Source organism: Nanorana parkeri, unplaced genomic scaffold (genome assembly GCF_000935625.1).
Source record: "Nanorana parkeri isolate BGI_ZX_2015 unplaced genomic scaffold, ASM93562v1 scaffold1527, whole genome shotgun sequence".
In the NCBI taxonomy this organism is placed as follows: Eukaryota; Metazoa; Chordata; class Amphibia; order Anura; family Dicroglossidae; genus Nanorana; species Nanorana parkeri.
The window spans coordinates 292,267-306,669 of NW_017307795.1; the positions used below are offsets into that span (position 1 = coordinate 292,267).

Sequence of the window (14,403 nt, forward strand, 5' to 3'; positions counted from 1 at the left end):
AAACGGAAAAATGGCCTGGAAAGGAGGGAGGGTAATGTGTGGGTCCTGAAATGGTTAAAATTCTGCATCACTTTAAAACACCTCAATTCATGTCTGATACGCTTAACAATATTTCTGATATGAATTGTAGGTTAAGTACCGTAAAATTCAAGTGGACATGTTTACATCCACCCAGTGAAACTGATTTGTACAAACATTGATAGGAATGTATTGTGGAGGCCCTTACATAGTCATTGATTCCATAAAATGCTGCTATTGACAAAGAAGGAAGGTTGTGAAATGCTGTTCTCGTCTACAGCTGATTTTACTGCGATATAGTGGGAAACTTACAATTCTGAACGCTGCAATATATCTTGAGGCTAGGTGCACACTTGGGTGATCCCGGTACCGTGCATTCGTGTGCACACAGCGTTTGCCGTGCGGCAGCATTGATTATCAGGCCCGGTGAACGTGTGTGTGACCCCCGGATGCGTGTCCGGTTGCACACAGCATTTGCCGTGCGGCATTATCAATGGGGTTATATCCGCGTAGCAATCATTGAAAAAAGGTACATGTACTTTTTTTGTGACACGAGACGCGTAGTTTTTTCAGATGCGACCATCTGTGCTTGCTCAAGTGGAATCACAGCAGGAAACCGCGCCATCTGCCTGGTGCGACTGGGGTGCCATTAGAAAATAATGGCACCACCAGCACGATCAGTGGTGGTGTGCAATTCCGTGACTGTGCGGCCATCCGCAGTTTCATGCACGATTGCCGAGCGGTCACGGATCGCCCGTGTGAACCTGGCCTAAAACTACTAAGACCTCCTGCAAAGAATAGTGTAATGCTACCAGTAATACAACTGAAGCAACATCTGTCACAGGGAAGCATAAATAATATATGGAAACTACTGTGTTGCTTTTAACATCTATTGTCAACTGAAATGATGCCCCATATGTGCTTTTCAGTTGGCTTTTTAATAGTACTGAAGAAAATTGAATGGACATATTGCATAATGCAACCCATAGTGCAATTCAACCTACATCTGTATTGTAGCATAGGAACTGGAACTCAGAACTTGGGAATCCTTCGGCAAAGAGTCAAGCTTAAGGGGATATTTCAAGAATTGTTTGTACAGTTTGTTTGGCATAAAGGCTATTTGTTTATTTATGTGGTCCATACTGCATGGAAAACACCAACCTCATATAATAATGTAAAGCTAAATTGCTCTATTATAAATCCACTATGTGTTACCAAGTATATATTTCTTAGAGGCATTAAGGTTTTTAGCTATTCTGCCATCTGCACAAATGTGGGTCACTAATTTATTTGCCGGGGACTTTGGGTGTGCATGAATCTAAGTTTGGAACTTGTATATTTTAGCACGGAAATGCTCCGCACAAGCCTGTGAAGTATGAGCTTCTTTTTAGAGGGATCAGTGCGATGTGACCCTTTTTCCTATTCCTAATTGTGCTGATCTGCCCAAAAAAGAAGCTCATGTACCTTTTTCCAACGACCGGCTTTTTTCTCAGTGTGACGCTGTGCTGACACGTGAACGGGGACTATAGCAATCAATAGGATTTATTGTGCAGAGCTTTTCCGAGCTGAAAAATACGAGCTACAAACGCCCTAGTGTGAATGGGGACTAAAGGAATAAGAGTGGAAAAATAATGGATCCACTGGCAGCATCAACCGGTAACAAAACTATGTTACGGGGGAAAACCTGATCTGTTAAAGAGGAACTGAACTCTGAAAGCTGTGCCCCAAAAAGGCAGGCAGAGGGAAAAGGACTAGACATCAGCATTGCCTGCAGCTGATCTTTCAACATTACTGACTTACCACACCTTGTTCTGCACTGAGTCTCTGTTTGGGGGCGGTAGTAGCGGCAGGGCTTTGCTCCCTCCAGCTGTTATGGAACCGCTGTTTTAAATCCTGAAAATCCTCTTATACATGCGGAGAGATGTATAGCTCCTGCTGTACTTCCGCGCCCACCCAGACACAGTATAAGTGCTGTAGGTCTCATAGGCCTTCAACGCTACAGTTGCATCTCCGCCTCCCTCTCCTCCTGGCTGGTCACAAAACACACACCCCGTGGCTTTATTTTGTGAATGGCCAGGAGGGGAGTAGGGCGGAGATGTGACCACAGTGCTCAGGTCTATGACAATTACTTCCAAGCAAGCACAGAAGTACAGCAGTAGCTACTGTACATGTAAACAAGGAAATTTGCATGGTTTAAAAGATACCGTTCTTCAAAAGAGGTGGCTTTTTCGAATAAGCAGAGACTTCTACTGCTTTAACACTAATACGTTCCTTGTGCCCAGAGTTGGACTTTAATTTCACATTGCATGTATGCAGCTATGAGACCTCACATACCAAGATGTGCACTGCTATTTTTCAGGAGGAAATCCAGACAAAACATACAAGGTTACAAGGTACTTCATAGGTACAATTATTTTTCTAAATATTCCCTATGTGATATATAGGGAATATGTAATTTATAAATCGTGGGTTACCTCCCTGTGGGCTCCTAATTTACACCTCTCCCCCTGGATTAATACATTGGCAATAATCTTCTTTCTTTTTATTACTAATATAGGGAATATGTAATATATGAGCACGTACGTCATTTTGATTTTGCCCTATAGTTTAGGTATATCCAACATCCATAGGGCATTTTATAACTTTTTGCCTTTACAATTACATTTAATATTTTAGATATTGATGGGAAAAGATCTAACCACTCCTCTTATTTTAGATTTCTATTTAGTAAGTTTTATAATGTCGTCATAGCTGTGGTGTATATTGGCTATTTATTATACCCTAATAATATGTAAACTAAAGAGAAGACTCCTTTGCTGTTAGAATTTTACTCTCAAAGAGTAACTGCAAATTTAGCGCAGTAACACATATTTTCCTAAGCCTGTCACCCACTTACCATTTTCTCTCTGACCTTGGGTACTTGTCAGAAGTAGCAAACATCCTCCTTATAAATCAGTTATATAAGCATTATGATTTGATCCATTGGTAGACTGATTGACTGATTAATTGACTTTGTATCTTTTATTCTAGATAGCATGCCCAGCTGCATTTGTACAATTATGACAATTCAAATATTTATTTTGCATAATGACTCAGTAAGCAAATTCATTGATAAGAGGAAGAAACTCATAAATGACACAAATAAAATGCAATGTAGAAATCTGGGTGGTCTTTTGGAACCAAGCAAAGGAGCACTAAAAGTGCCATCACATCCCTGGAATTTACAGTATTAGGATACTAATGACAATACCACAAAAATATCTTGGCATATATTTTACTGCTTTTAAATCAAGCAACTAGAAAGCTAACTAGCAACTCAAATAGCACTGTGGAAAATAACAAGAGTGTCAGCCAGTTGGCACTAACATTTTGCATGGCTGCAGCTTAAGATGGTGTGTATGTGAGCTAATGTAATTAATGTGACACAACAGACTTCCAACTGTATCTTTACCTGCACTTGCTGGACTCAGCAACTTTAATATACAAATTAAGACCTCTTTTGATGTCAAAGTGTAGCTCATGTTGACCATGGGCAACACAGCGGTTTGGTAATCCCAAGCTCGCAATGCTCATTTTCAGCTGTCAAATATGTGACAGAAGGAGAATCTAAGTGCAAGATGACTGCTTTAGGAAATTCAGTGTCAATCCAATAGTGACCTTCAGTGAGTTACTTTGTCTCCTTCAGCCTCATGTATGAATGTTCCTGGGCTTCCAATCCACACTTTCATTACTTCAGGCTGCTTCGGTCACTGACACATGAATGAAGTGTCCTGCGGCAAAGCATTCATGTGAACAGCACTGCACAGCTCTACTATGGCAGCCCCTGGCTGTTACAGTCACTGAACTTGAAAAATGAAGTGGCATACTAGACATTTCAGTAATGTGCCAGAGTCCAGCTGACATGAAGCCGTGCTCCTTCCAGATAAAGCCCAACATGGGGCAAAAATCAAATTTAAACTGTACATTGTGAATGAATTGCCTCTCTCATCTGCCGTGTTCTTCCTAACCCATCCCGTGGTCTACTTTCCCAAGGCCACAGTTTCCTCTGTCAGCAAACCTAATTTCCTGCCCTGGGGACCTGATATGTTTCTCCCGTTACTGTCCCGTGTAGTTATCATACCTGTGAGAAGATCCCACTGCTGGAAATGTCTCCCTCGCCAACAGGAAGTGTCCACATCATGCAAGCAGTGATGTGCGCACCTGAAGAAGGACCCCGCTGGATGTAAACAGAAGAGGAGAGAAGGCTCGGAAACTGAACATCACTGACTGTGGCTTTAGTTATGTAAAAAGGACATTTTGATTATTTTTATGCCAGCAATCAGTTATCGAGGTGGGAGGGTGTTCTTGTTTTCCCCGAATTAGGCTTTAAAGTATATGTATCGAAAGCTAAAATGTATTTTTTTTATTTTAGATAGAGTATGGAATAGTTAAAACCCCAACTGTATTCTATTGTACTATTTGTACTATCTACTTTTATTGCATTTTCTTTTTAGTTCATTTGGAGTCTACAAACTGTAAACTTAATTCAAGTCCCCAGACAGCATTGGGTGCCGTGGTGACCTGCTGTGCAACACAGTGCACTTCGAAAAAATGCAGCATGTCTGAATGTTTTACCAAGCACGTTGCACATTACACCTGCATTGTGGTGTGACCGGGGCACATAGAAAATAATTGTGTTCCCTAGCAGTGACTGCTCTAGCAGTGACTGGCGTTGTTCAGTTGCTGAAAAATGCCAGTTACCGCTTTTGGTGTGAACGAGCCCTAAGACCTGTCCATTTCCTTCACTGTGTCTTGGCTGCTGCAGAAAGTCTCACCTCCAAAGGTGGTCATACATGGCTCAAAGTTCGATCGATTCCTGCTGAATTGAATTTTGTGTTACAAGAAACATTCTGATGGATAGCTGGAAAACATTCATTTCAGCACTAACACACTCAGCAGAAACATGCGCTTTATCTAATTAGTAAGCTGCTGCATGTCCAAGCATTTTTTCTTAGTGACGGGCACCTTTTAAATACATACTTCCCTATTTTAGCTGAAATTAAATACAGTTCATCGAGTTCCAATTTTAGCAACATTTTCTTAACATGGAGGATTCAGATTTCCAAGGCATACTGAGCATTTTATTTTTACAGTAATCACCTGCTTGTGTTGGGGTTTAAAAACATTCTAGCTGTGGCTGCAAATTCCAGTGCAATTCTGTGCATTCCTAAGCATTGGATGGAATGTTGACTTCCCACCTGCCATACTTGGGCACCAGAAAAAAATCTAAGAGTGTTAAGAAAAATACAAAATAATTATAAGAAAATAATAATGACCTTACAAAGCCAGCCTAAAATGAAATGCCTGCAATATTTGAATAGCCTCTTTGCAGCTAGCTCCTGTCTACATGCATGCACTCAAGTGGCAGTTGCATGTTATTGCTCAGGGATGGGTTTCTGATGGTGTCAATAGCGAAAAGTGACTTTGAAATGAGCGATGGCGTAGCCGTAGACATTTATACTCTCTACCTGAAGTACATATGACGAGATGACAGTGCAAGAGAGCAACTGGGGGTAAAGCATAGTCATCCTATAACAGGAAGTGGCTGAACAAGAACCGTCACGGCAAAATTACCAAGAATTAGTTTAATGAAAGCTATAGATTTAAAAAGATTGGAAATTATTTTTGAAATTACATTAACATGTTAAAGATAATATGAGATTTTTGCAATTAGGTTTACATCTAGTTCAATAATCAACTCGAGGCTCACCCCTATTCAGGCTGGTCACATGAAACACTGTGTCCTCTTCCTCTCTGGATCATCAATCAGTCATCAATAAAGCAGAGAGCAACGCTGACATCAAAATGTTAGTGCCGCTCTCTGTGTTATTACACTGTGAGATGTGATTGTTATACCCCCTCAAGGGGCAAGCCCACTACACCCTGCACTTACAATATGTCCTCACCCTTCCTGGTTGAATGACACTGGGTGTTATTAAACTCAGAAGACTGTGGACATCTAGTGGCAGATTGGAATTACTGCGGGGGACAATGCTGGAGAGGAGATGAGTATGGCAGCATGGCTGATTTTTTATTTTAAATCCCTGCTGGGGACTTTTTTAGAAAAATGCCCGGAATTGGACTTCAAAGTAGTGTTATTGCAGTTTTAGCAATTGCATTAAAGGAGAACACTGGCCAGAATAATTATCATTATTGAGCATCAGTCTGTCTGCCCTTGTTTCTTTATTTGTAAATTTAGAAAAATACTCATGATGAATGTTACAAAGCTGTTCACAACACTTGAATGCAAATTCTTTTTACCAAATGAAGTGGATGATTCAGTCTTGGATCATGCCATGGTTTGTTTTGTGACTGCTATGTTGTACAGAATTCACAGAAGCAGGACACTAAGGCAAGCCTTACGTCTTGCTAGAAGTCAAAGTGTTTATTTTTTTCATCAGCCCTGTGTGTGAGAGTGAGGGTCTTCCAACCAAGAGTTACACTACACAAGGTTGCTGCAAGTAAAGTGAGATACTTGAGGTGTCTCGCTATACTGCATTTAAGTGAACACCACTGCACAGCTCCATTATGGCCACTCCCTGCTAGTGTTATGTAGGGGGACTCTCAAGCATATAAGAAATGGCACCTGGTACATTTTATTAATGTGTCAAAGTCAGGTGCCTATTAAACTCTACCCCCTCCCTCTTGGCATAATCATGTTGTGGCTGGTGCAAACTGCTGAACCGATACTTTACCACAATTTAAAAGACATCTGAACAGTGCATCCAAAAATAAAAAAACACGGGAATTGCTTTTTACTTTTTCACATAATTCTTTGCTGTCTGAGCTTAGTTTGGGAAATTTGCCCTCACTTCCTGCTCCAGTAATGCAACAGGAAATGAGAGAAAATCTAGAACAGCTGTTCCTGGAAAAAGGTGTCCTTAGTGAGGCTGAATCTGACCAGCAGGGTACAAAAACTGGAGTATGGACCTAACCCTTTCTTGCTCTATCGAAAACAAAAAAGTTTTTGGCTAGTAATCTATATTTTATTGTGTTTACGGTTGTGACACTTGGCTTGAGTACCCTCCAGGAGTTTATTGAATTGCCACTAATCACAAGCCCTGAAAGCAGACATCAGCAGGACAGAAACATGCTGAGTATACCATGACATAACACTCAGCTAAATTACTTTTACGTCTGGGAAATTTCTACTTTTTATCACATTCCCAATTAGCAGAGATTTCACTGCAGACTTTAAGGTTGCAACAACTTAGAAGAGTAGACGGCCCAAGGCAAGGATCACTCTAGCAGGGATGGCCAAACTGCGGCCCTCCAGCTGTGGTGGAACTACAATATCCCATGAGGCTTTGCAAGATTATCACAGCCACAGACATGACTCCCGGAGAGAGATGCTTCATGGGATTTGGAGTTTGGCCATTCCTGGTATCTTGTGGTGCATGACCATAGGCAAGAAGTTTAAAAAGAGACCCTGTCACCAACTTACAAATCTGCAGGTAAAAGCACAGAAAATCAAGTGTTTTAAATGGTTCATTGCAGTGTTTTATATATTTTTGACTCACAATGTGCCACTAAATCTACTATAAAAATTGACTACTGTAGAGAGAGTCTGGCCTTACACTAGTAGATTTCTGAACTAACTTTTGTACAAAAGATCTTTCTTTTGACTTTCTATTACTTGATGGGGTCAAAACGACGATCGATTTCGACCATATTTATATGTCTGTATTGAAATATTATATAAAGAAAGTTTTTCTCGAACAAACAAAATTCTAACAGTGAATGTAGTTTTCATTTGGGAAACTCCATTTATTCCGAATTCAAATGTTGAAATGAACGAATTTTTGTTTGACATTTGTCAAGTCTCTGATGGAATTATCGGGTGGCAAAGAAAGATCTTTCATTCGGAAATCTACTAGTGTATGGCCAGCTTTACTGCGCTGCCATGCATGTGTCTGTGCACAGAATGGCTTGACGTTGATCTGTTGTACTAAGTGGGTGAGCACACACATTGCGGTGGCTTCATAGGGACACCACTAGTTAATGGGGCCACTGCAAAGGAGGAAGCCAGGCTATGGAAATATTTGGATGGATCATGAGATGTACAGATGACCTACAAAGAGATCTACAATAATGTAAGTCACAGTAATAATCGTTTTTTTCATTTGAGTTTACCAACACATTAAACATCACACATTTGGACGCCATTTACACTTGTGTTTAGCGGCAGTCTTACAAGTTCCTTCACTGAGATTTAGCGGTGTCTACGCAAACACATGCGGGAAGGAAGCCCTATACAAAGCAATGAGAGGCTGACAGTGACCGCAGCTGTTTGCATGTAATCAGACATGAAGGGATTACATGCAGATGATTACCCTTAAGGTGCCCATACACTGCACGATTCTCGTACGAGAATCGCGGAAAATCCCGCGATCGTACGAGAATCGTGCAGTGTATGGAAGGCGTGCGACCGTTTCTACTGTACGGTCGCACGTCTTCCATCGAACCAGCAGGCTAGAAAACCCGCCGGGAATCGTACGATTCTCGGCGAGTTTGTGGCCTGCTGGTTCGACAACTGCCGAACGGGCCGGTGTGAGCCAGTTTGCAGTCATCGTAATGATCGCAAGTACGATCTGCCTGTCCAAGATGGGCAGATCGTACGTTTTTTTAAGTACTTTACAACCCTCGCAAGACAAAAGTCTTGTGAGGGTTGTAAAGTGTATGGGCACCTTAAAGCTGGCCATACACCTTAGGCTGGGCACACACCTTACAACCATCGCAAGACTTTTGTCTTGCGATGGTTGTAAGGTACTTAAAAAAACGTACGATCTGCCCATCTTGCATAGGCAGATCGTACTTGCGATGATCACAAGCCACGCGCCCTGAGGGGTGGGCTTCCGATGACCGCAATGCCGAATGGGCAGTGTGCGCTTGCGCACACTGACCCGTACGGCTTTTATCGTACGAACATGCCACAAACCGCCGAACATCGTACGATGCTCGGCGGGTTTTCGAACATGTCCGTAAGTTAAAAGTCGTGCGACCTTACAGTAGTAGAGGTCGCACGGCTTCCACACACCTTACGATAATCGTACGATCGCAGGATTTCCCGCGATTATCGTACGATTATCGTAAGGTGTGTGGGGACCTTTACAATTATCTGCAGATTTTCTGTGGTCAGAAGGAAAAGGTGCAACAGATTCCTCCATCTACACTTTACTGTGTGGATGGAGTAATCTCCACCTGGGCCAATCTGTTGCACTTTTTCCATCTGACCACAGAAAATCTGCAGATAATTGTAAGGTGTATGGGCACCACCAGACGCAATCTGTCTAGGGGTGATCATCTGCATGTAATCGCTGCCTGTCTGATTACATGTGAACGGCGGCGAAAGGCTGCAGGCGTTGTCAGCTTCTCATTGCTTTGTATAGCACTTCCCTCCCGCAGCTGTTCACATAAACAGCGCTGAATCTCACTGAGGAATTTAAGAGAGTGCCCCTAGATGCAAGTGTTATTGAGACTGAAATAAACATATACTTGGGTTCCATTTTACACAAAAGAAGTAGATTCTTATCATTAGGTTCAATGCGAGACTGATTATGATTGTCCCTTGAGATTTACTCCAGGGTTAAGGTGGCCATACACCTGCCGATTATCGTACGATAATCACGGGAAACCCCGCGATCGTACGATAATCGGCAGGTGTGTGGAAGGCGTGCAACCGTTTCTATTGTGCGGCCGCAGGTTTTTTTGTCTTGCAAGCAGGCTGGAAAACCAGCCGAAGATTTTCGGAGGGTTTATGGCGTGCTCGTAAGACAAATGCCAAATGGGCCGGTGTGCACATGCGCACACTGCCTGCTCAGCACAACAGTCATCGAAAGCCCACCCCTCAGGGGGCGGGCTTGTGATGATCGCAAGTACGATCTGCCTGTCCAAGATGGGCAGATCGTATGATTTTTGAATTATCTTACAACCATCGCAAGACGAAAGTCATGCGATGGTGCAAAGTGTATGGCCAGCTTAACAGTGATTTGGAGTGAATGCAGTGCTTGAAATACTTGATATCACCTTCTGATGAGCAGATATTGCTGAATGTTACCACATGATGGAAACAACACTAAAGCAAACTGTCATTCATCTCCATTCTCCAGATCTCCAAAGCATTGCAAAGCGTGAATTGAACTAATACAGTTAAATGCAACTATGTAATACATCTAACATCCCTCAAACTCTACATAGTATAGAAAACATGCACATAGTGATATCATCATCAGCCCCTAGCTGTCTCTCCAAAGGAATATGCTAAATCCAATCCAGAAAAAACGAAACAGGAAGTGCAGCTCACGGCAATAGCCTGGTTGTCAAGGGGACAGGAAGCAAGGGGAAATCTCTGAAACTGGGACATGGCCAGTTATGAAATCAGAAAGAGGATCTGCCCAAACATTGGAAAAAAACGTTTTAGCTGGAGTTCTACTTAATCCCTTGCACTATAATGCTGATTCTATAAATAGACAAAATGGTTAGCAGAGCATTGATTTTGTAATGCTTGTGAGGGTTTAACCCTTTAAGTTGATACAGATCAGTTAAATGAAACAAAAACTGAGATGTAAGGCTCACCATACACAATAAAATCTCTGTACAGTCAAATTTAGAGTTACCCAAACTATATAATATGGGGGCCTACCTAAACTATCCAATCAATTCATAACCAATGAGGCAAGCCCTTGCAATACACACGTCGGTAGCTCTACTGGAGATTGTATAATTGGATTGTATCATGTGTTGTGAGTGTAACCTTTATTAACACAACAAAATAGCAAAGATGTAACAAACGGATCCCATTCATACTCAGAGCAACAGCAAAATGAATCTTTGTTCTGCTTCCCATGGCATTGTCAATGGTCACGTGGTTTACCCTTACCTATATTGCCCTAGAAATGGATTCAGAAATACATACAATGCAACATGCAATTATTAGCTGGCTGCTGGCATGCTATATAGTGTTTACATCCCAATTTAATTGCTGGATCGAGGACGATAATCCTGCATAAGGTGTCCCCAATCAGCTAACGACATTGAGGGGAATTTATCAAAACTGGAGCAGTTGTGCATGGCAACCAATCAGCTTCTCTCTTTCATTTTCACATCTTCACTAAACAGACTGAAGGGAGAAGCTGATTGGTTGCCATGCACAGCTGCTGCAGATTTTGTCTGCTCCGTTTTTGATAAATTCCCACCCAATGAACTTTCTGACGACCTCTATACAAATTAGTAATTATATATATATATATATAATTCCAGTAAAGGAATTGCAAACTACCAGGGAGTGATCAAAGATTTTAAATGCACAAATTCAGATTTCCTTGGCAAATCCTTTAGGATCTGTATTTTCAGCCACGTGACTGTCATTTTCAAACCTCATTGGACATATCTGAAAATAACTGTCACTCTTTTTAAAAATCAGGATCCTTATGCTGGTGTTTTAGTTATGTGACTGTCATTTTCAAACCTCATTGGACTTATTGAAAATAACTGTCACTTTTATTGAAATTGAGGATCCTTACACTGGTGTTTTAGCCATGTGACTGTCATTTTCAAACCTCATTGGATTTGTCTGGAAATAACTGTCACTCTTTATGAAAATGAGGATCTTTACGCTGGTGTTTTAGCCATGTGATTGTGAATTTCAATTTCACTGGACTCATCTGAAAATAACTGTCACTTTTTTTTGTTTTTTTGTTAAATCAGGCTCCTTAGGCCATTGTTTTAGCTTTTTTTGAACTGAACCTTTTATTTTCTCAAGCCAGCAGCATCATGTCCAACCCCTAAATACCATTGTATTTCAATAGGCTGTCATTGACATATGAAGGGCCTCTAATGTCATCCAACAAAGATGACTGATAGAGGTCCACATCTGAAGCGTCGATGTGCCCGGTCACTTACATTCCCAGGTCGCTGTAGATGTTGAAGAATTCCATTTGGTTGCAGGCTTGTATCCATCCTACCACCCAAGTCTCGTTCCTGGGTAAGGGTGGCATTAGCACACGAGCCGAGGCTTTGAAGTAGGGGGTCTTGTATCTTAAGACAATCGGCGAGTTCTCCTCGATGGAGGTAGGGCACTGGTCTATGGTGGCACACACATCGTACACAGTAATGTTCTCCCTCCTGATGCGGGACTTGCAGGTAATGCTCTGGAGACAGCCCATGATCGGTGCTTGGCTCGGGGGCAGGAGGGCAGAGGCATCAATTAATCCGAACAGGGCGATCGCAGTGGGAAAGGAAAAAAAAAAGAAAATGGTGACAGTGAGACGATCGCTTCTTCTTCCAGCATGGCACTGACGGCTCTCCGCTGCAGATGTAGGGCCGAGCAGTGATGAGTCTTGTGAGTGCACTGTTTCTTCATCGCTTGGTTTTAGCCAGATGGTAATATTATACAGCACACTGATGGATGGATACCCCCCTCCCTGCTCCTCCTCCTCCACTTCATCTTGATCTCCCTACCATGCTGTTTTCCCAGTGCCACCTGCCTCCGATTCCTTCTACCTTACCCCCTAGCAGCCGCTGCCCCCCACCCCAGGCCAAGCCTTTCCTCTCCCCCTGTGCCCCGCCAGGATAGCCGGGACTTGTCATGTCCCAGGTGGCCGGGAGTTGCTGCTATCGCCCTCCGTTGCTGTGTGGCTGCTCTCCTCTGGCTGTCAAGCTGCTTTTTGTGTTGCTGGGGAGGAGTAGTCCGATCCTCCCACTCACCGAGCTGCTGTCACACAGGATCAGAACAGGTTAGGGAGACCCTCGTGCTGTAGCCAAGACAGGCAACCCGATGCATGGCACATTTCAGCACCGTCTACCAAAGGGGGAGGAACTGGCATTCCGTGGATCTGTCAGTATACTAATGATCTCCATCATCAGAACACACCCTGCTTTGTCATTTCTAATCTATAAGAGATAAGTCATCAATAGGTCTCGGTGCTGTCATCGGCTGATCGAACAGCCCGCTATGCGGTTCGGATAAGTTTGTCCCTTTGCGGCCACACTAAGATTAGAAGGTTTAAATCCCCTGACAGACGCCGCTGGTGTAAGGCGTTAATACAGTATATATAGATGTGTGTGTGTGTGCCGGGGAAACACGAGATGGACACAAAATAGAAATAAACATAATGGGGATGCTCCGTCTTGTGTCTGCTAGACGCGGTGATGAATGTGACACACAGATCTAACGTTACACTATGAATTATGCAGACATGCTGTATATGCATGCAGTCAATGTGCTGACATTTTATCTCTTGGAGGGTGGGGAGAACCAGCGCCTACAATCCTCACATCACATTCACCACAACTGATTCTGCTCCACTTCACATGACCAGCACTTGTTAACCTGGCCATTTACTGGGAGAAAGAACACTGTGTGGCCCTATCGTGACACCCCCCCACACTTGTTTAATTTTTCAATTGATTTTTGTTGAAGAAGCCCCTCCGCAAGTTCTTGAATGAGACTGCAGCCAATCAGCTACAGTCCATGTTCGAGTACCCTGACAGTGGCACACCTGATACAGTGCCCCACAAATGTTTAATTTATAGGTCTATTGGCATTGAAGATCTTGTATGTACATGAGTAGAAAGCTGGTTACAACAGTGGATTCAAAAGGTAGAGATTAGTGATGGGCTCGACGTTCGAGTCGAGCAAGAGTTGGACTCGAACATCGGCAGTTCGTGTGTTCGGCGTGCTATTCGCCCGCCGAGCTCCCCACAAGGCACTGCGCACCGCACAGTGCCTTGTGAGCCCTGATTGGCTAAAGCCTTGCACCTGACCACAGGTGGACAATGCTGGGCGTCGTGATTGATCATGGATTACGTCGGTGGATCCATTTTTTTTTTAAAATAAAAGACTTGTCAAAAACTTGTCTTTTGTTTATTTTCAATTAAAGGACTTTTTCAAAAGTCTGCCCTCTTTTTTTAAACTTTAATTTAACCCTTTAGTGAATGGGTAGGGGTCCTACCGCAAGTACCCCTTTCTCATTCACAATGTGAATAAGCCCCCTGCCCGAACCCCCACAACCAACGCCCCACAGCTTGTGGGGAAGAGGCCCTTGTCCCCATCGGCACGGGGACAAGGTGCTTTTCCAGGGGGGACCCTGGAAAAGCACCCTCTTAGTGCCAAGGGCACGTGGCGTGGTATGGGAGGGAGGGGGGTGCTCGCTCGCTCATCCCCCCTTTCCAGCCCTGCCAGGCCTGTGCTTGGATCAAGGGTCTGGTTGGGAATTTTAGGGGGGATCACACTTTTTTTACCTCATTTTTGGGGGTGGGGTTCCTCCTTAAAATTCCTAACAGACCTTAAGGGCCTGGTATGACTTTGATGGGGAACCCCACACACTTTTTATTACATAGGGGCCC

At 43.1% G+C, this 14,403-nt stretch overlaps 1 protein-coding gene across 1 annotated transcript in view; it reads right to left on the reverse strand.

Moving 5' to 3' along the window:
- FAM78B (family with sequence similarity 78 member B) overlaps positions 1 to 12,834 on the reverse strand; it is a 49,812-nt gene extending 36,978 nt beyond the window's left edge. The window contains exon 1 of the mRNA XM_018570386.1: positions 11,959 to 12,834. Within this exon, the coding sequence (XP_018425888.1) occupies positions 11,959 to 12,221 (263 nt within the window). The 5' untranslated portion in view covers positions 12,222 to 12,834. The remainder of the gene's footprint in view (positions 1 to 11,958) is intronic.
- Between the last annotated feature and the right edge of the window lie 1,569 nt (positions 12,835 to 14,403).